Source organism: Zingiber officinale, chromosome 8B (genome assembly GCF_018446385.1).
Source record: "Zingiber officinale cultivar Zhangliang chromosome 8B, Zo_v1.1, whole genome shotgun sequence".
Lineage (NCBI taxonomy): Eukaryota > Viridiplantae > Streptophyta > Magnoliopsida > Zingiberales > Zingiberaceae > Zingiber > Zingiber officinale.
The window spans coordinates 74,279,627-74,301,652 of NC_056001.1; the positions used below are offsets into that span (position 1 = coordinate 74,279,627).

Below are 22,026 nucleotides of genomic sequence, written 5' to 3' on the forward strand. Positions count from 1 at the left end.
AGTTTCCAGGACTATTCCTTGGTCTCATGCTTGCATCCTCCTCCCTTGCCCGACGTCAGGAGTTTCATCTTCATCATTCTTTTCCTATTTATTGTAAAGTTGCTATGCTCACTTATCCCCAAGTGGGTCGAGGGCCTGACCCCATACTTATTCGCCCAAGCCCCATCAAACTCAAGCACAAGTCTCTTTAGGTAAAATTCGCCTTTATTGATTTTATTAACTAAATCATTTTTCTATCTTTGTAGTGGACAACTTTGACCCGCTTTTTAATCGATGAAGAATCAAGGCTCGAAGTATGATGCACTCAAGCAAGAAAGAGCAAGAGCTACTGGGTCGCTGTTCGCCACCCGCTGAAGATCCGACTCTCCGGTTAGTTTCACTGTGTGGTTCCCCGAGGTTCTCAAGGTCTCCCCGCAGAACTCTCGTTGTTTTCGTTCGTTGTTGCTTTACTAGGTGGATGTCAAGCACTTACCGCCTGCCCCTTCCTATCATTGAACTCACATCTCCGGCAACGAAATCATCACTAGTTGTTGTCAAGAAACACCAAGAAACTTATTAGGCCCCTCCCAAAAGAGAGAGACGATCCTTCCGCCGATGAACTTGTCTCGTATATTTTGTCTTCACGACCTTCCTCCGACGAACCTACCGCCGAGCTCTATCCTTCTCTCACCTTCACCTCTTCCAAAGACTAAAGTCCCCGGTGATGTTTCTTTCAATTTTCCATTGTCTATTCCCGAACTCGATCCTACCTCACCTCTTCTTATTTAGTTTTTGCCCTCCTTCATTCCTACTTTCTCCACGGTTCTTCCATTCCTCGGCCCTCCCCATATTAAACAGAGGTTCTTTCAATGCTCGGGAGAAAGTTCTGCCCATTTTTGGAAGAACTTACCACCAAATAATTGATCAAAGCCCCATAAAGAGAATCAAATATGCTTTTATTAACGCCTACTTTTTATTCATCAAGAATTATGTCATAACCTTATTATATTTCTAGCGATGGATAGGTACGGGCTTATCTCAAGCAATGTATAATTATACAACGAGAACAAGAAGCCGAGATCCGAGAATGACAAGTCAAATAGCAAGTTACCAGTTATCTTCCGCCACATTTTCCGCTCCAAGTAAATGAACTTGAAGTCCAAATTGAAAGTCTTTTGTATTACGCTCAAATCATCTACGATTCAACAAAAATTAACTCCAATTTGGAGAAACCGGCCACTGAGTCAGAAGTTAAAGGTCGACATGAATCGCTATTAAAAACTTAAAGCTCGCAGCTGAAGGATGACGAGAGATAACTTCTTTGAATACTCAACCAGGTAAACTGTAGATCTCCACCAAAGAAGCCGAATCGAAAACTTCTCGGGAACACTTGGTCGCCTACATACGAAGACACTCGCTCAAGGATAAATACTATCATGATTAAATCTACTGAGTTCAATGTTTCATCGTGAAGTCGATCCTAGCAGCCTTCACTGGAGCTGAAGGGCTGGTGCAACAATCACGTAGAGGTGCATCTCTTATCTCGCGATCCCCGCCTAACTTCCTCAAATCGCCGCAAACTCCATCGATAACAGCCTCCCGACCTATTTCACCGACTTTTGAATGATTTTCTTTACTTGAATTCAACCTTGTAAGGATCGACTGGTGATGACAATTAGTAAACGCAGAAGTCGAATCTCTCTTTATTGTTAAACATGTTCCTCCCGCGGTGATTGTTCGCTTTCGTTTTAAGTATGTTGAGTAAGTCAGCTCGTCGGCCGCCATAAAACTTCGCTCAATATATTATAATATCCTCATGTCGATCGCCTCACAGACCGGCTCGATGGCTGCTAGTATGACCAACAATCATCCTAAGATTTCATCAAGTGATTAGGTCCCATTCAATTTAGTATGTTTCATAGTCATGTATATTTCACACGCCGCTTTATTATACCCGATTAATTTATACTTGTATTTATGGTCATCAATGCATTATACTAACATATATAATTTATGCACATCAACTCCATGCACCAAAGCCCAAGTTATAACAGCATGCTGTTTATAAAAGTTTCGCATCTCTACGACTAGGTCGTTATGTTTAGCATGCCTCATACTTATAAAGTTCAGATTTCAGCACGAGGTCGAAGTTATACATGTATGCTCTCGTGACTTATAAAAGTTTCGTGACTCCCTGCACCTGCCGATTATAAGTGAGTGATACCTCGTCACTATAAAGTCTGAGACTCGCACACCCGTGATAGGTTATGGGCGATCATGTTGTCACACTATGTCATAGACTCCTCGCGGCATCAAGGCTACAAGCAATGACATGCTTTTGTGCCCTTATACTCTTCTTAACCTCGTAATGATCACTCAAGCTTATAAGTAAAGCAACCCATTTCTTATTCATACTTGCTCGGTCAATTTCATTCTCGATAAATCAGATATCATAGGATAAAGAAAATTTTATTCTACTTAAAGTTAATTTCATTTGGATGAATTATGTAATATAAAGGATAAATTTTTTATTTTCCCATAATATCCACAATTCAATTAATAAGATCATAAGCATGGGCAATGTTAAAAGGTTTGGTTTAGATTGGGGATTTTCATCGGGACTTCCTCATTATGGTTACAAGATGATGGTTCTATACTTGGGAATGCCTCACTTAGGAAAACATCTTTCATTCAGGAAATGTGCATTCTTACACGAGGAGCTATTGATGCACAAAGACTACACGTAGAAGACAAGAGGATTTAATTAGCGACTTGAGTCAATTTATCATTCCAATCTTATTTAAAATATAAGTTTTGCACAGTTGGCCAGCACAACATATAAGCATGCCTTTACATTTAATCAACTTACTTGAAAAACTATTTAGGAGTTCTCTAATAGTGTTTATTCATTCATAAAATCTTCTAGGAGGTTCGGAGAGAGATAGCCACCTCATGCAAGAAAAGAATCACCCTTCAGCCCCTGTGGATCGAAAGTGTTCGTGAATTCAATTCCCAAAGATCTCACCAAATTCTTGAATTTGATAGCTTTTCGCCTAACCTTGAAATGGTCATCCTCAACTCTTTAAAACAACAACTTTAGACTGAAGTGTCTAGTTCAAATTTTGTAGGGATTCACCAGCCTGGGTGTCCAAGTTATGTTTTTCTGTTGGGTGCAAGATTTGCTATCTCCGAAGATATTTCTGTCGCTTTGATAGATCTGAAGCAAGGGAAAGCTCGGTTCTTTATACCAAAGACGGCCCCGCTCTCAAGTTGTTCAATAGTCATTTAGTTTTTACACATTCGCACTAACCTTAGACTCACCACCAATGTAGTTTCTAAATTTCTTTGCATTCTTAGTGAGACTCCCCAGCTGAGACTCTCTCAACTTTGCTCGACATCACAACAAATTTCGCTGAGTTCTACCTCTGTAATGAATGTCTCCTTCTGGATTGAGGTAGAAGTCAATTCCTGGGACTACTCCTTGCTGGGATTTTATTGTCCCTCTCAGGCTAACCACCAGGATGGTTTGTATTTTAATCCCTAAGGCATAGAACCAAAAACAAACAACATTGAGAAGGGTTGTTAGAAAGGTTCATTTTTTGGAAGAAATAGCACCAATCACTCATGGTGGTAGCCTGCCGTTCCGCAGATCCAACGACCTGATGAATACACAATTATAGCTGCATAGGGAAACACCGCGGCCGAGAATAGAAGGTATGCTGAGAGTGGGCCGCGATCGCTCATTTCTCGAACGGCTGGATGCCAGAAGCCCGTGAGGGTGGTCATCCGGGTGCGTCGCCGATAGCGACCGTAGCACTCGAGTGACGCCTTTTACGAAAGTGAGACATCAGATTTGCTAGACCTGATGGAGCTACTCGCCATTTGAGGAAGGTTGGGAATTAAGGTAACTCACCAAATTGTTGACTTCTCCTAAATCTCCTCGCCTAGTCGATTTAGGGTGTCTTTATTTACTCGAGCTCCGCCAAAGAGGAAGGCTCTAGAGATCGCTCCCCATTGCATTCATAATACTTCTATAAATACAACTATAGGAAAATATTATTTGAGGCTCAAGTAGGAAGGAAAGAAATACAAGTCTTACTAAAGGAGAGGACCATTTCTTAAATTTAGTCGATTCAATCCAATATATATAATGTTCTCCTCTTGAAGCACAACGAATATCAAACTGTTCAATTAATTTCGAGCATGGTCTGCTTCAGGATGGTTCTCACGAGGTCACCTGGTTGGGTGTAGGTGGAGGCTCTATTTGCTGCTGCAGGCCAGGACACCCGAGTTGAAGGTGATGAAAAATAGTTGCTTCTCCAATCATCACTTGCATTTCAAGAATTTCTCAAAAGACCCGAGTTGATTATACAAAGGAAACAACTTCACTCACTAAGTTGGAGACGAAAGAAGTAGGAACAAATGGGGAGAGAGAACTCAAATAGGTGGGAAACAATGGACATCCCAAGATATTACACGTATTATAATTGAGAAGAAGTTGTCAAGAGGAACGCTAGTACTAGCTCACCCCGGTGAGAAAAAGAAGGAGAGAGAATTGTGAGGGGCCACCTACATTCGGCCTCAAAGAAAAGCTACAGAATGGAAGAAGGAAGAAGAAATACGTAGCTTAGTACTATGATATGCAAATAGGAGGAATGTCACACTGTAATCGAATATCATCGAGTCTATACTAAGTAACGGGAAATTAGTGGAGTATAAGCTGGACCAGAAGTAGCCACCGGAGGCTAAGAAAGGATTCACCAGAGAGAGTAAGGAGGAGAGAATGGAGGAGAGACAAGGTCACGGAAAATTGTAAGTTCAGGAACTCTCAGGAGGAAGAAGATGATAAAACACGTAAGGGTTTAGATTTTTCTAAAGGTTCTCTAAGGAAATTTCGTGAAATACCCCCCTTTAACATGGGTCCCCATCGGAAAATAAAATTGGGTTAGTTATTATGGCCATCGGATCAGAGGACCAGATAACGTAATCCTAGAAAGGTGAGCCGACATGTTAGAAAAGTAACGCTATGCACACCATCACCACAAGAAGAGAACAACATGCACGGATGGGACAATCGATCATCATCACAAAAGTGGGCGCCATATTAAGGCAGATTTGTTTCAGTCACTAAGCGGCTAACTTAAGACCCTTAACGATTATCGCCTCTAAGTGCAGGGCAAGTTTCTACCCTTCCACCCTTCTATCGCTAAGGAATCGACCGATTTAAAGTCCAAACTAAGTCTTAGAGACCGTTGGTCTTGGTCTATCTAACAAGATGGTCCTATTATACACATACGAGAGATTGTCCTTATTCAAGTATTTTTATCGACATTGATAATCATCGTGAAAACGACATCAAAAGAATTTTTAAATTTGAGCCCTCTAACTACACAACGCAAGATAGAATTGGACTTAGGTCGCTTTCCAACGAAAGCAACTATAGATGATAATCTTAAGATTGCATATTTCTATTTTCGAGGTTTTCAATATAGAAACGGGGGTTTCGATTTTGATCAAACCCACAAATTAGAAGCAAAGCAAGCATAAAATTAATCTAATGATGGAATGAAATCAACTATACCAAATAACTAATCCATATAACGATTGTCACTTTACGCCATGGATTAACCATCAACACACAATTAAACGAAGGAATGAAATGATAAAGCATCAAATGAAACGTACTCCAACAAAATAAATACAATGGGCAATGAAAGCTAAGTCTAACTTAACCACAATTGTAGAAATTAAAATGACAACATGAAGTAAAGCATCAATGAAACTAGCATGTGTCTAAACCTAACCAATCTATCCTAATTCCATTCCAATCAAAACTAGAACATAAATTCAATTGAAAAGAACAAGACAAAGTAAGAATTAAACAAACTAAATACATCAAATTAAAACTAACTATTGGTTGAAGCAATTCATCTAATATGTTATGGCATGAAACTAATTAAACATAGCACGAACAATTCAAACATGGAAAAATCATATTCAATACAAGCATTCAATAAAAAGAACTTCAACACAAGCAAACATCAACAATGAACAAATTAAACTAAGTTCACTAAACCAATCCACACATCCACTTCACACTCCAACGAGAACCCTGTCAGACCCGACGACGAACCTCGAACCTGAATAGTAGCTCACTGGCTTCTGGACTTTCATTACCGCTTCACAATGAGGATGAGACAAATCTTCCAATCAAGAACCCCTGATGGAAGGCAAAAATTATATGCCGCCACCGCCTTTTGCCGCCAAACCCTAGTAGGAAGAAGCTGGCTGCAGTTGAAGCAGGAGGTCACAATCGAGAAACCCTTCCTGCTGTAAGGGAAGTTGGTCAAATCACTTGCGCCTTCGTGTTGTTGCCGTCATCGCTACTTGGAATCAAGAAGATGAGGTGGATCAGGATGGTCGGTCACCTATAGCAAGGGAAGAGCCATTGACTATGGGGGAAAGAAAGAAAGAGGAGGAAGCCCATTTACGCTGCCTCATTAAAACCTATCCACTTCAGGAAATGTAGAAGAAGAGGATCTATTCGTCTCTGCTTGAGAGAAAAAGAAAGAGGAATGTGGATTTAATGGGTTTCTGTGTCTGTTAAGGAGAGGAATCCAAATCCAATAAGAAAAGTGAAATTGGGATTTTAGAATTGGGCTTTAAGAGTGAACTTGATGATTGAATTGGGTTTTTAAAATTGGGCTCCTCTCTTATCCAAATTGAATTGAAGCTTTAAATGAACCCTTGGATGTCTTGAGTTTTCAATCAACGACCTAGATGCTCTAAATGTAATCTCTTCCTTTTCCCTTCAAATCAAGCTGAGCTTGATCAAACTCAACTCAGATTCATGGCTCTTTAGATTTCCTACAAAACCAAATTCAAAATATAAGAAATCATGTCATGACTAAGGAAAAATTATAATTAAGTCTAAAATAGGTCCCTATTCATAAATCATGATATAAACACAACATTAAGCATGCAAGAAGGTAAAAATGCTAAGTATAAAAGTCAAAATAATAGATAAAAATACTAGTTATCACACACCCGATCGGGAAAAGGTGCTTGGCCCAGTGAAAGATAGGTGGACACTTTAGGTTTTTTTTTAAAACAACAAGGCGCAAGGAGATAAATAGTCACAACTAAACAAACAAAACAACCAAATATAATTTTGAAATATGAAAGAGTGATAGTTCCAAAACTAAATTACAGGAGTTATATTATTCACCAGAGGTGATAGGGAGACTACTTTAAAATAGGAAAAAAAATTGGGTGAGCATTCTTTGATAAGCCTCTGACGGTCCAAGAAATTGGCAAGAGTAGTTGACGTCAAGTAGCCTTTTTCTTGTAGTTGCTTGATTGCATTATTGGCTCCAAAACTAAGAGCATTGACGATGGAATTGACAATTGGCATGTTGAAGTCTTCTGACGCCAAGAGGATTTTCTTCCTCGCTTCAAACCGGTCCTTCTCCCTGTCCTGATAAGAGGTTAGCTATGCCTGAGCGGCTGTTAGCTTGATCAAAAGACATGCTACTTCCAATTTGCTGGCATTTATAGTAGCTCGATCAGCCTCTAAGTTCACTCAGAGCGTCTCTAGCTCGGTTTCTTAGGCGTCCACCCTCTGTTGCTGTTCGACCACCAATTGAATTTATACCGCAAGGTCCACAACGTGGCTGGCCTTTAAGTCTTCCAGGGTGGCCAAACACTGGATTTTGACAGTCTTCTCGTCAAGCTCAGCCAGTATATTGGCTCGGCGAGCAATCTCTTAGCGTGGCCTATCTTTTGAGGTTTTTAGGGTAGGTTTGACTTTCTAGCCACTCGACGTCAGTTTAGTTCTTCGCCCGAATCTCTTGGAGTTCTTTTTCTACTTGGCTCAACCGTTCTAGTTGATCCTGGCTTGCTTGGCTCAAGCGGGAAGAACTGTCGGGTGTGTCTACCTCAGATAGGCTCTTCTTCAAATCTTTATTTTCTTGGGCCAAAAATGTGAACTTGTGCATCATGCCCAACTCAGATCTCCTGACTCTCAGCATAAATTCGAGTGACCCTAAGAATCGGATGGTATTTCACTTAGACATCCAAACTCCCAGCATATATTCGAGCGACCCTAATAATCAGACAGTATTTCACTCAGATATCTAGACTCCTAGCATATATATTCAAGCGACCCTAAGAATTAGATAGTATTTCACTTAGATATCCAAACTCGTAGCCTATATTCGAGCGACCCTAAGGATAGGGCGGTATCTCACTCAGATCTCCAACATTACCATACATGTATATCATAGTAGTGCAGAGAGCAGACCAACCTTATAAAACTCAAAGTTCCCTTCATTACTCACTCGGGCAGGTCAACGCCTGCCCGAGATATGCTCAGGGAGCAACATTGTTAGAGAATCCTAACAACTTATCAGAGAATAACAACAATCTGTCAGAAAATATTCTTTTAAAATGATACAAGTTCAGGGAACCTTTCTCAGAGGCAATTATACTTCTCTCAGCCGACACATTATGACCGCATATTCCTTCAACCGCCTCATTAGTGGTGTCAGTTATAAAAAGGATGAACATGAGTGGCAGAAGATTCCTCGGACTGGCTATACACCTTCCAGGATGCATATACTTCATTGCCCAATAACTTCTGACACCTAATATTCTCTGTCATCTCATGATTGCGGAGGTTATAGAGATGATATATAAATAGAGAGTTCTGTCCAATGGTAAGGTACGCACACTTCATTACACTAAGCGCACATCCTGTTGTTCATTACTACTATTCTACTTCTCGTCTGGGCAACACATTGATTTGAGCATCGGAGGGCCTTCACAAGGGACCCCTTCCTTGGTTCTGACATTCTGTTGGCCTGTTTGAGTGGTGTAGGGACCTTAGTGCACCAGTCAAGAGTCTTCGATCCAATCCAGAGGTCTTCATTCAGTCAACGTCACAACCACCTACCCAGCGTGTCATCTCCATCTTCAGACAGGATCTGATCGTATAAAATTTTCCACTGGTCATCAAGATAAATCAGAAATGCTCAGGGTGACCCATCTAAACGGCTAGCGTTGTTGGGTTTGTTATCCCAATGAAATCCTAGCCTTGGAAGCATAGATAATTTCTTATCCAATGGTAACTTTTTTTAGCGGTTTCTCTAGGGTGACTCCACACATTGTAGAATGGGGTAGGTAAATCATGAGGACTTATTCAACCTTAGCTGAGTAGTTATAAAAAGTAGGTGCAACATGAGGACTTCTCAGAAGGTCACATATTCTAGTATTATTCTTGACCAATCATACTGAACTTTGAAGGTTTGATAAAATTCAATGTATTAGTACTGGTATAATCGATATCACTCTCTTGATATGAAAGGGGGAGAGGTAACAAATTTAAGTTAGGAACCACTACTTGATTATTATTGATAAAAGGAAGAGGACCTCATACGCCCATCTTAGAAGAGGAAAATGTTGAATGGACATTATCTTAGTTACCTTAATCATGGACATAGTGCAACATTACTTAATTATGGTCTAGGATTGCTTTGTTACTGTCGTCGCCATTAGAGACATCATATAGTGGAAACGAGCTATTAGAGTTTGCTTCCCCTTCTGAATTTGTATTTGTGATGAGAGGATGATCTGGTATTGAAAGTAGCCTTTTGAACTGGTAAATTATCTGCAACATTTGAATGAACACCATCTCAATTTATATTACCTCCCATTCTAACTGCAACATACATATGTGATTTGTGCCTGGGTAATGATATAGTGACAAAATATTTTCTTTAACTTTTTAGATATTTAAAAATTGAGTCTCAGTTTTAATAAAATAATAGATAATTTTGTTTAATAGACAGTCGACAGAATAATAGACTGAGTCATCATCCTGAGTATTTCTTAAATTATTTTGATAACTGATAAAAAATTTTCATAGGATCAAATTAGTTATCCCAAAATTAATTAACATAAGCAGCATATCTGACATCAAATAATCCTAAAAAAAATCTATGATTTTTAAAATTTGGCTGAATGAGCAATTAAATTATGCAAAAGGCACTTAAATGTCTAATTTTTATATAATAAAAATTAATAAAATATTTTATAAATATAAAAATTAAATATTATTCAAAAATAGTTAAAAATATTACGTATTATTAAGAAATATTAGTTAATAATAACAGTCTTCTTAAATATTTTTACCAAATTTTAATTGAGATATAAAAAATAGTGTAGAATTAGCTCTATGCCGTCCCTGGGTTTAAACACGGCAAATATTGGGGTCTGTCCATGAACAACGGTCCAACCCGTGCCGGGCCGGGCCCATCCACTGGTGTGCGTGTGTGTGATATTGTGCCGGCCAGACGAGGACGAAATGGAGGCGGCGGCGGCGAGGAAGCACTTCTCCCTGTAGGCTTTCGGTCGTCGTTGAGGCCAATGGAAAACTCAAGATTTGATTTTGATTTGGTGCGAGCTCCACAACCCAACGTCAGATTGCCGCCTTACAATGAAAACCACTTTTTTTTTTTTTTTGTCCTGAGGTTAGGCGATTATTTTGTGTGGTTTTCCTCGCGACGGGCCCAACGCGACCCTTGAGTCCTCCGAGAGCCAAGAATTTATCGAGGCGAATCTTCAACCTCCTGGATTCGAGTTTGGAATCCTCCGAGTCAATTCCTATTTTCTGTGCCAATCCGATGAATTTCCGAAGGACATGGAATCTCACTATAGATAGGTTTCGTTCTTCATCTTTTGAGCTTAGCTTTTCTTCTCCTTGTTCTGAAGGTCCGAGTCAAAGTCCTTGTTTTGAGTGACGAGTGCCTCCCTCTGGCATTTACGAAGGCATTGGAAACGTGCGACAGGTAATATTCGTCTACTTTTGGAGTATCAGGTTTAGTTTGCGTATGGTCTACGAGAGGAGGCCTAAACTATCAGTTATTGAAGCATGGAATTGTGCGTAAGAGTGTGAATTTTCTATATGCTCAAGGGGAGTGAGTTGCTCAGTAAGGTATTATGATGTTCTAGGGTGTATTCTGGTTTGTAGGGCAAATTGTAAGCAGCAGTCAAAGTTCTGCTTTTCACGTCAAGCTAATAATCTGTATACCATTTATCATTTCTATATATCTTTGGTTGCAGGGATTCGGCTGTTGGGTTCCAGATCCAATGATAAGAACTACTATTAGATTGCAGAGGGGAATTTATAGTGGAAGTAAGAAAGGTTTCTTCTGAACATGGATTCATTTAAAGCATTCCATGCTAGAGACAAAAGCCCAGAGCCAAATGACCTTAGTAGTCATTTAAGTTTGATGAATATTGGAACTTTTACTGATCTGTTCAACCCTTCAATCATTGATCAGTCTTTTGCACAATTCAGTTGCTCCACTCAACCAGATTTCCATGTGCAAACCACAGATGTTGTGGTTAGAATGAGAGGTAATATGAGTAATAAAGATGGTGTTCATCCAAGTGTTGGAGATAATTCACAAGTGCAAACCACAGATGTTGTGGTTAGAATGAGAGGTAATATGAATAATAAAGATGTTCATTCAAGTGTTGGAGATAATTCACCAGTTCAAAAGACCACTTTACAATCCCAAGTGACCCTTGATACTCTCCCTATAAATATGGTAGGGGAAACAGAATCCAGTAGCTCGTTTCCACCATGTGATGTCTCTAATGGTGATGACAGTAGCAAAGCAATTCGTAGACCAACTGTAGATGTTTCTTTAGGTGAAAAGTTACTTACAGCATTATTTTTGTTTAAGGAATTTTGTCAATTTACTGGAGGAGAGATACTCGCCCAAGTTTGGATGCCTTTCAAGCAAGGCGACGAATATATATTAAGCACCTCCGAGCAGCCCTATCTACTTGATCCGGCTTTTGTAGAGTATCGAGAAATATCAAAAGCTTTCACTTTCTCTGGCAGAGAAGCACCTGGGTCTCTCCTTGGCCTTCCGGGTCGTGTATATATCTCTCAAATGCCAGAGTGGACCTCAAACATCAAATACTATAGTCATTTAGAATTCTTGAGAGTGGATCATGCGCTGAAGTATGAAGTTCAAGGGACACTTGCATTGCCTATTTTTCATGATAATGAGCATTCATGTTGTGCAGTTCTTGAACTTGTTACAAACAAAGAGAAACCCGATTTTGACTCTGAATTTGATCATTTTCGCAATGCTTTACAGGTTAGAATTTAAAATAATTGCTTTGATACTTTCTTCAAGTCTACATTACACATGATTGCAATTGGCATTATCATTTTTCCAACACAAATTACAATTTGGGATGACCTCAATAACCTTTTTTTTTTATCCTATTGAAAAATCTCTAAAGAATTGCTTCCTCTATGCTTTGATTTTCTTGGTGTGGCATGATCAGTGGATGTAAATGTTCATCAACATTTCAATTCTCAAAACAGTTGTTTTGATGATTGGGGCTTATTGCCCGATGAAAAATACTTTCGTTTTATATGTTTATAGGAAAATATCTTGAAATCAATATTGTAGTTATGATTGAATGATGGTCATATCTAATGTTTACATACTATTACTTTGCAGGCTGTAAATTTGAAGAGCACTAAAGCACATGCTATGCAACAGTTCGTGGTAATAATTTTCTCATCTTTTTAATAATTTGATTTGGTCAAATTTATGTTCACTTCCATCAAACCAATTATAATTTAAATATTGTTTCATTTCTTTTTTGATAAACTGTATTGTACAGAGTCTTCAAATTAGTCAGACGTTTGTCTTCACAGAGATACACAATGTGTTGAGAGCTATTTGTCATGCACATTTGTTGCCTTTGGCACTTACTTGGATACCTTTTAGCTATTGTAACCGGGATATGGACAAAATGACCATAAATGTTGATGAAGAGGTATCTTCCATGCTAAAGAAGGAAAACATGCTTTGCATCCAGGAGTCAGCCTGCTATGTCAATGACCAAAAAATTCTTGGCTTTCTACATGCATGTTCAGAGAACTGCCTGCGAGAGGGTCAGGGCATTGTAGGAAGAGCAATTCAATCTCACCGTCCAATTTTCTCATCTGACATAAAAACATTGGATGTGCACCAGTATCCACTTGCACATCATGCACGCAAGTTTGGACTGCATGCAGCTGTTGCAATCAGGCTGTGGAGTACTTACACTGCAAATGATGATTATGTATTAGAATTTTTTCTTCCAGTCAATTGCAGAGGAAGTGATGAACAACAGCGTTTGTTAAATAACCTTTCAATTACATTGCAAAGACTGTGTGGAAGTCTGAGAACTGTATCAGATACTGTGGTAACTGGCTTGGATGCCTCTAAAATGACCGTTGATGGATCGGGAATAGATGATTTTGATTCAATGAATTTCTGTGAGAAACATTATCAATCCAGTCATAATGAACAAAATTCAACTGACTCCCACAATAATATGCAGACCATAAACAGTTATCAGGGAGAAGCTGCTCATCTCAATCAGGTTATATTTTCAACTATCATTGTGCTAGATTTTTAGAACCTTCTTCTATGCATAAGTAATTTCATCTCTTGATGTCAGCTCAAGTTGTTGTGTCAAAAACATATTGTCGCCATTTTAGTAAACTTTATGAACTCAACTACTATTATGAATTTTCTATGTCACTACTTTTGAATTGAGATCTATATACCTTTTCCTTCATGTAGCACAAGATAGCTTTGATGCCATATTGAAATTTAACCCTAAATTAAAAAAAAAAAAAAATCAAAATAGCTATCTCACACAAAGAAGGTATGTTACATGGACAAAAAGGAGAAAAATCTTATTAATCAAAAGCTAAAGCTGGAAAATACATACAAATATTGTACTTTTCTATACTCAAATACCAACTAAATGATAATTCCACTTAGTGGGATGCATAATAATCCTAATAAACTCTTATTAATTAGCAACTACTCATTAAACTACTACAAAATGAAAAAGATACTCAAACTAAATTATATGGTACCTAAAATAAAACAATTATCAACTAATCTAAAATTCAAATCGACTTGTTTTTTTCGTCGTTATCTTTCAGCTCTTTAGATGTCCATTCCAATGAAAGACAAATTGATACACTTTATTTTACTTTTTGAGCTGTATCTTTCCTTTTGGTTACATGTGCCAATGAATTAGAACCTCCTTATCATATAGTGAGTATATTGTTCCATGTCTTTACCACAATCATTGGGTGAAAAGTAACAATGGTGAGAAGAAATCCGTAGAAGCACAATCTTTGACAAAATTGATGGAGGCTCAATTTTTCTAGTGGATTAGCATATCCTTCAATTTAAAAATTGAATCACAATTTAAAACAATTGGAACATGGAATAAACAAGCATTAAAATTAAGTTCTCTTACAATGCAATTGAATAAATTAATTATTGACACTTCTTAACTAAATAATATTAGACAATTATAATTATAAATAAATAATGACATTTAGATATGAGATAATTAGAATTCATAAATGCAAAATAACATTTGAGTGCATCACTAGGTACTTTATAGTAATTGACAATATAATTTCTCTTCTAATTTTGATGTGTTGCTTTTGTATCAGATTAAAAAAAATTTGACGGTAAGTGATATATAAGGAAACAAACTCATTAACTCATTAGGTTGATGACCTTTTAAGTCATTACTAGCTATAAAGATATACTAATAAGAGTGTTACTTGATTTAGCTATTTTTTTAATTCATGTTTTTCATTAGTTTACATGTTTATTTTTTCAATTCTCTCTTTTGATGGGTAAGATAAACAAGTTATAATTTATAAGCTAGGTGATGTTAATGACTCTCTAAGGGGGGCAAGTCGAGGGTCCTTTAAAATTATGTCATTAAGAGATGTTATTAAAGGATTTTTTTCTAAAATAAGTTTTTTTTTAAAGTTTAATTTCTTTATTTTAATTAAAATTTCTTTGATTATGAGCGAATTATTGGCTTTACATATTGTTTTTGAATTTCAATTCACTTAGGAAAATTTCTTTAAGGTGATAAATTTAATCGATCACTCTCTAAAAATATTGAGGAATACATGATTTCCTCTAAAACGTGCAAGCCAACAGCTCCCATGCTCTTGTATCCGAGCAGATCCTTCACTCGAGTAGTCCTTCACCTGAACAGGTCCTTCACTCGAACGAGTCCTTCACCCGAACGGATTGGGGGCCAAGAGTGATGTGGGTAGCCACCGCTCTCCCTGGCTACACAACTGCATCTCTTCCTTTCAGTCCAAATCCAGCAGAGCATTTAATCCCGCGCACCCAAGTGAGTCTCTTGCATACAAGTCAACACCGATCAACAGGGGCCAAGGTAGCCAGCGTGACTCCTCTGACCGTCAAGTCAGCACGAAGCTGAAAGAAAGAGTCAACGTGGAGCTAAAAGAGAAAATGTTGTCTCCTCAAGAGAAGAGCGCCTAAGAGAGGAAGTTGAGTGGATCAACTTAAAAAAAAAATGAAAGCACTTTAAGCAACTTAGTGTCTTCTTTGGGAGAAGTGCTTTAGCAAGGGGAAGAAGAAGATCAGTAGTTGACCAAGTCAACTCTCTTGACTTAGAATCAATTATAGCGGATTGCAATTACCTTCTCCCGGTGCACAAGCTGCCCTTTATATAATGGTGAGACAAATGTCTACGTCGATTGCCATTTGTGCCAGCAAACAGACAGTGACAGGCATGGCCAGAGGTGGGTATGCCACTACCTTTTGTTAGAGACAAGGTCTAACACACGACATGTCTAGGTAAGGGTCTAAGGTTGACCTCTACTCATCCTACATGATATTGTGCCCAGTGGACCACTGGCATCAATCAGCTCCCTTCCCATTGCACATGGGGCCTGTACACCTGGTCGGCTGATGTCAGCTTCCCTTTGAACAACTACTATGCTCATGCTTAAGACAACACCGCTTTTGTTAGACTCATGGTTAAAGAATCATTAGAGAGAATGATTAGATTTAATATGCGAAGCGGTTGAATTTGGAAGAGAGATTCTTGAGCGGAGATGTTCTCATGTTCCGAATCAGCATGTTGAGTATGTTTCGGGATGCTCCTGCATGATTAACTAGTCATGAAAAGGTAGAGTAATAGATTCAGTTGGCTTTCGCGAGGGAGACTCGAGTGGGTGTTTTTTTGACAGGAATTTACTTGAGCTAGTCGACTGCAACATCTTTTCTGAGCGGGGAGGTTCATAAAGCTGCAACATCTTTCCAGGATGTTCCCGCACGGGGATGCTCCATTGTGCCTTCTGGTTTATCCTCCTACTTGCCTGGTCATATCTCTAACCGACACGTGTGGACCTGTCCAGGTATATATGCCTGGGCGGGGATTGTGAGGCATATCACATGCCTCCCCCACTTAGTCAGGCAAGAACATATGATTGATGAAGCCTGACTGTTGACATGGCTAGATATATATAGATATTTCCGAACATGGATGTTCCTGTGCCCCAAGCGTAAATGTAAAGGATGTTCCTGAATGGGGATGCTTCTGTATGCTAGCTGGTAGCAAGGTTACAAGTCTATGCGGTCTTTCTAGTGATGCTCTTACGTGAGGATATTCCCAGACCTGTGCAAGCTTTTCGGGGATGTTTCCATGCTACAATGACTTTCCCGTCGTGCCTTCTTTAAGAGATAAGGGCTTAAGAGTAAAGAAGATGCATAGGAAGAAGATGTTACCAATTATTCTCCTTTTCTTGCTCCGTACTATCATATTTATAGAGGTGAGTTATCAAGTTATAATGTGTTATTCAATCTTGGTACTCGGAGTTACTGAGCCGGCAGGAGAGCAAAATCACCAAAACCACACCAACTTGAAGTAGGGGATAATAAGAAAACTATAAAATTAGAATAGGGAGACCAGAATACCGATCCAGGCCCGCTCAGGGAGAGGAACTCAATCTCGTAGGGTTAGGGGATGATAAAATTTCCAAACACCAGAACACCAAACCCACACCCACTCAGAGTCGAGAGGGAATAAGAATAGCAAAGTAGGCTCGGGAAGAGCTCGATCCCGCGAGGTTGGGGATGATAAGAATAGAAAGTATCGATTCAGACTCGTCCGGGGAGAGGAGCTCGATCCCATGAGGTTGGGGGATGATAAGAATAGCAAAGTATTGATCCAGACTTGCCTGGGGAGAGGAGTTCGATCTCACGAGGTCAGGGATGATAAGAATGTCCAAGTACCAGAATTCCAATCTAGACTCTAGACCCTCTTGGGAGAGAAGCTTGATCCCACGAGGTCAGGGATGATAAGAATAACAAAGTATCGATCCATAGGAGCTCGATGTCATGAGGTAAGGGGATTATAAGAATCACAAAGTAACGATTCAGACCTGCCCGAGGAGAGGAGCTTGATCCCACGAGGTCAGAGGATGATAAGAATAGCAAAGTATCGATCTATATCCGCCTGGGAAGAGGAGCTCGATCCCATGAGGTCGGGGATGATAAGAATATTCAAGCACTAGAACATCGATCCAGACCTGCTCGGGGAGAGAAGCTCAATCCCGCAAGGTCAGGCTAGGTCCCATATTGACCAAGGAGAGAAGCTCAATCCCGTAGTCGTGAGGATACACCAAAACGCCAATCCTCTAATCGGGGAGAGAAGCTCGATCCCACGATTGTGAGGATACACCCAAAAGCCAAACCCATGCCAACCCTGAGTCCAGGGAGAATAAGAATACCAAAACACCAGAATGTGCCCGAGGAGAGGAGCTTAGTCCTACATAGCTGGAGGATAATAAGAATAACATAATACAAAAAATTCGATCTCAACCCACCTGGGGAGAGGAGCTCAATCTCATGGAGTCGGGGAATAATAAGAATACCCGAACAACAGACCACCATCCCAATATCAAAATACCAGAACTATAATCCCCACCCGTCCAAGATAATAGAATACCAGCATACAAGAAACCGATCTTGACCCACCTGGGGAGAGGAGCTCAATCCCACGGAGTCGGTGAATAATAAGAATACTCGAACACTCATCCCGATATCAGAATACTAGAACACTAATCCTGACTCGTTCGGAATAATAGAATATTAGTACACAAGAAAATAGATCTCGATCCGCTCGGGGAGAGGAGCTCGATCCCATGGAGGCGAAGAATAATAGCAATGCTAGAACGTAGAGAACTAATCTCGACTAGACCGGTGAGGGGAGCTTGATCCCATGGAGTCGTGATCAATTAGACACTAATCTTGTTTATCCAGTAAAGACAAAATATATAGTGATTGAGAATTATTTTTTCTGAAATGGTTTTATATGACACAATTAAAGTAAGAGATGTGGAATAAAGGTAATGCATCAAATATTATCCATAGAGTGTCTTTCCAAAAGATCTTTTTAAGAAATTTTGTGTCAAGCCTGAACTTATCTCCAAAATTTCACTGTAATTGAATATATATTTTAGGTTGGAAATTAAAAAATTTACTGTCTGAACTTGCTCTGTTAAAAATTTCAAAATGAAACTTCAAAGTGATCTTTTAGCAGTTTTTTTCCTATTGTTTCATGATTTAGAATCTTAAAGGCAGTTCCTGTTTATTGAACCTAATGATTAATGTGTTTTTGAGTCTTTGTCAATATTTTCTTTCAGGTTTTCTTTCTATTTCTGGTTATTTGGTATTTGGGCTAGTGGTGTCTAGCATGCATGAACGACTTTTCCTTTCTTTCATTCTGATTAAATTTATTAAAAAAGTGGGCGTGAGTGTTGGAATGAATTGAATTAATGGACTAACCGATGTTAGAAGGAATGCATACTATCTGTGAGTGAGAAACTAGGTGATGAACAAAAACAGAATAAGTGAGAACTCATTATTGGTTTTGATATCGTTGACCACATCAGTCAGTACATGCTGTGGTATATGGGATCTTGGTTTAACTGATTAACAGCAATCGGTCTGTAAAGCAAATCAAAATAGAAGGGCAAGAAAAAGGTAAGATCCTGGCAAAAGGGATAAGCGTGTACCAGCTGGAAACAACTGCATTGACGTTTTTTCTTCTCTTTGGCCCACCTTTATTCAGCTTGTGGCAAGAAGTTTTGTCAGAAATATCATATTCTCATTTTAATATGTTTTCAGCTTAGTATAATACTAATGATGCTGTTGATGATGTTTCTTTTGTGTTTTCAATTATTAAAGCCATTAATATGAAAAATGTTGCACTTCTATTTCATATATATGAAATTTTCCTAGATCAATTTTTTGTCATGCAACCTATCCTTTTTGTTCTGATTTTTGATAGAAAGATTTAACTGATACTCCAGGAAGTAAATGGTTGGTGAATGCAAAGAGAGTTTTCTTCATCTGTAACTGTTTTAAAGTGCAGTGAACTCAGGAGATTCAGTGAGTGATCAAGCAAAAATCAGATTTTTCTCTGATAAAGTTTCTGTATCAAGTAGTCATAATTAGATGGATGTTTATTGGATGCTTTCAATATTCCAATTAATAGGGAACTACACTAATCTCTAAGAAAATCTGACTGCTGTGTACTCTTCTATTGCTTTCTTTTTTAGCAAATAGAACTGCAGCTAGATGGATGGCTTCAAAGTTTTTGAATGTTCCTAGATTTAGATGTCGTCAAAGTTTCTTGATTGTTGCTAGATTTCTAGGATAGCTTTGGTTGGTTTGTTAATTTTTTTGTTTTAGTCCAAGATGGTTGTTGATAACTAAAAAATAGCACAGAAGTATGTTTTCACTAACTTTACTTTTTGTGATCAGACACATGTTGGTTCTAGAAAGCATCGAAAGAAACCAAGAAGTTTAATTGAAAACAATGTTAGCTTGAGTGTTCTTCAGACATACTATTCTGGGACCCTAAAGGATGCTGCAAAGAGCATTGGTGGTGCGTTTTCTTTCACATATTGTCATAACTTTCTTATTGGAATTTGGTAGCTGTTTTTTATTGCACCATTTGCTTTTAATTGCTTGAATGTACAAGGAAAATGAGTCCTTAAAGAATCAATTATAATTTTGTATAGTTAGCAGGGCAGAGTTTTTCCAGGTAGAACAAATGTTTTATTTTTATGTCAGTTTGTCAGAGTTTGATTCTCCCTAGCGCTCTTAAAATACTTTCTTTCTTTCGTAAGATTTTGACAGATTATAGTTACCCATACCACCAAGTTGAACCTATGGACTGTGTTGGTTTTCCATATAAAGAACTAAAATAAATATCATGCGATTCAACTATAGAAAACTTTTGAAGATGATACAAAGTGAAAGTTATGGAATATTTGCATTAGCTACCTATGTGATGTGATTTAAGTCATTAAACATTTTGATTACTGTTGATAAAATCTGAATGTTTTTTAACCAACTTCATGCAGTCTGCCCAACAACACTGAAACGAATATGCAGACAGCATGGCATTTTAAGATGGCCATCTCGGCAGATAAAGAAAGTAAACCATTCTGTTAAGAAGGTCCAAAGTGTGATAGATTCTGTACCAGTTTCGCTGGGTTTGGGAAAGTTAATGTATGATCCCAACAGTCAAGGTTTTGTCGCTGAAGTATCACCTGAAAAGTCACTATCTTTTTTAGAATCAGCTGGTCAGGCCTTATCGACCATGCATTCTGCCAAAAGACATGAAAACAAGCAGTTCGCAGGTTCATCAAAAGCATACAACTGCTTCATTAGTAACTGCAAGCAGAGGGAGAGATCAGGAATATCTAGATCGATATATAGGAAACATGATAAAGCAGAAGTTTCTCCACTTGATAACAGCACTGAACAAAAGTTCCATTCAGTTGGAGTAGCTTCCCATCTTGCACATGATGCATACCATCGTGATGTTCTCAACAAAGGTGATTCACATTTAGAAAGTATGCAATGCCAATTAGTGTCAAGGAGTTCAACTTCAAAAATAACCGAGGAGATGCTGAAAGAAACTCCCAAAAAGAGTGTTATACAGTATGGCCATAACACAGCAGATAGCAGAATCACTGAAGGCAAATATGCTTCTTGTTCCAACAGTACAGATTCATCCAGAGGCAGTTCATCGAGTGACCAAACTCTCAAAAAGAGTGTAGAGATAGGGATGTTGCTCATGGAGACAGATGACTTACCTTCGCACAATTGCACATCCATCAGAGTCAAGGCTAATTATAAAGAGGATGCAGTGCGGTTTAAGTTCAATCTATCCCTGGGTTGCAGACAATTATTTGAAGAAATTGGAAAGAGATTTAGCTTATCTGTAGGGACATTCCTGCTCAAGTATAAGGATGATGAAGATGAGTGGATCACGTTGATGAATGACTCTGATCTGCAAGAGTGCGTTGAAGTTTTAGAGCAATGTGAATCCAATTGTGTGAGAATTCTTGTTCGAGATCTTCCAAGTGCTGTTGGTAGCTCAGGCAGTAGCAACAATCTGCTTCTGAAGTCATGAGGCCTGAGGAAGAATGCCAATGATATCTTCGTATACTCGAACCGATGATTCTGGTCTGTTCAAACTGGTCAAAGTGGTACTCACTGTGAGGATAGTGCTTCATTTGTCTCGCTGACTAGCCATTATATTATATAGCCAACTAGCTACCCGTTAAGGCTAGCGATGCTATATCATTTAACATTTATTTTAGTGTAAAAGGCATAAAAATGGCATTTATTATAGTGTATTTAGAAATTCTAGTAGATAAATCAGTGTGGTAATGGTGAATAATATGGCAACACAGGTCCCCTTTGTTAAGTTATACTAGGTAAGGCGTAGTTGAGTTGGTACCCAATGATAATTTTGAAGTAAGATGGCTGAATGCTTTCCATTTCCGGATCTTTACATTAAATAAAATTGCTATAGAAATTATCTTGAGTAAAAAAATATATATAACATATTAGTTACAGATTATCTATTCTAGGTATATACTAATTACAGATAATCTAGGTACGAAAATATATTTCATAATTAATAGTCTATAATTTCTGCTATTGATATCCCTCTTTAAATTAATTTCGGATGATTAACAAGCATCAATTTGTTAACAAAAAAATGATGACAGTGTCGAGAGAGCGCATTAGTAAACACATCAATAATCTGAAGTTCAGTGGTGATATGCGGAAGAGAGATGACATG

At 38.5% G+C, this 22,026-nt stretch overlaps 1 protein-coding gene across 5 annotated transcripts; it reads left to right on the plus strand.

The window, feature by feature from the left end:
• Nucleotides 1-10,290: 10,290 nt before the first annotated feature.
• LOC122014659 (protein NLP2-like) lies at nt 10,291-21,618 on the plus strand. 5 transcript variants are annotated; one of them, XM_042571004.1, is made up of 7 exons: nt 10,308-10,826; nt 11,101-11,591; nt 11,730-12,152; nt 12,525-12,572; nt 12,691-13,437; nt 19,686-19,809; nt 20,291-21,618. In XM_042571004.1, exons 2-7 carry the CDS (start codon nt 11,196-11,198, stop codon nt 21,346-21,348), a joined length of 2,796 nt encoding a protein of 931 aa, XP_042426938.1. In that variant the 5' UTR covers nt 10,308-10,826; nt 11,101-11,195; the 3' UTR covers nt 21,349-21,618. The 5 variants fall into 5 exon arrangements, with proteins under 5 accessions (XP_042426937.1, XP_042426935.1, XP_042426934.1 ...); XM_042571003.1 differs by having other exon boundaries at nt 10,291-10,434; nt 11,101-12,152; XM_042571001.1 differs by having other exon boundaries at nt 10,307-10,972; nt 11,101-12,152.
• The last annotated feature ends 408 nt before the right edge of the window (nt 21,619-22,026 follow it).

Excerpts from the sequence above, each read along its gene's own strand:
- LOC122014659 (XM_042571003.1), top strand. The coding sequence starts at position 11,196 with ATGGATTCATTTAAAGCATTCCATGCTAGAGACAAAAGCCCAGAGCCA. Across the intron at positions 12,573-12,690 it reads ATGCTATGCAACAGTTCGTG|AGTCTTCAAATTAGTCAGAC; the intron begins GTAATAATTTTC and ends TGTATTGTACAG. Across the intron at positions 19,810-20,290 it reads TGCTGCAAAGAGCATTGGTG|TCTGCCCAACAACACTGAAA; the intron begins GTGCGTTTTCTT and ends AACTTCATGCAG.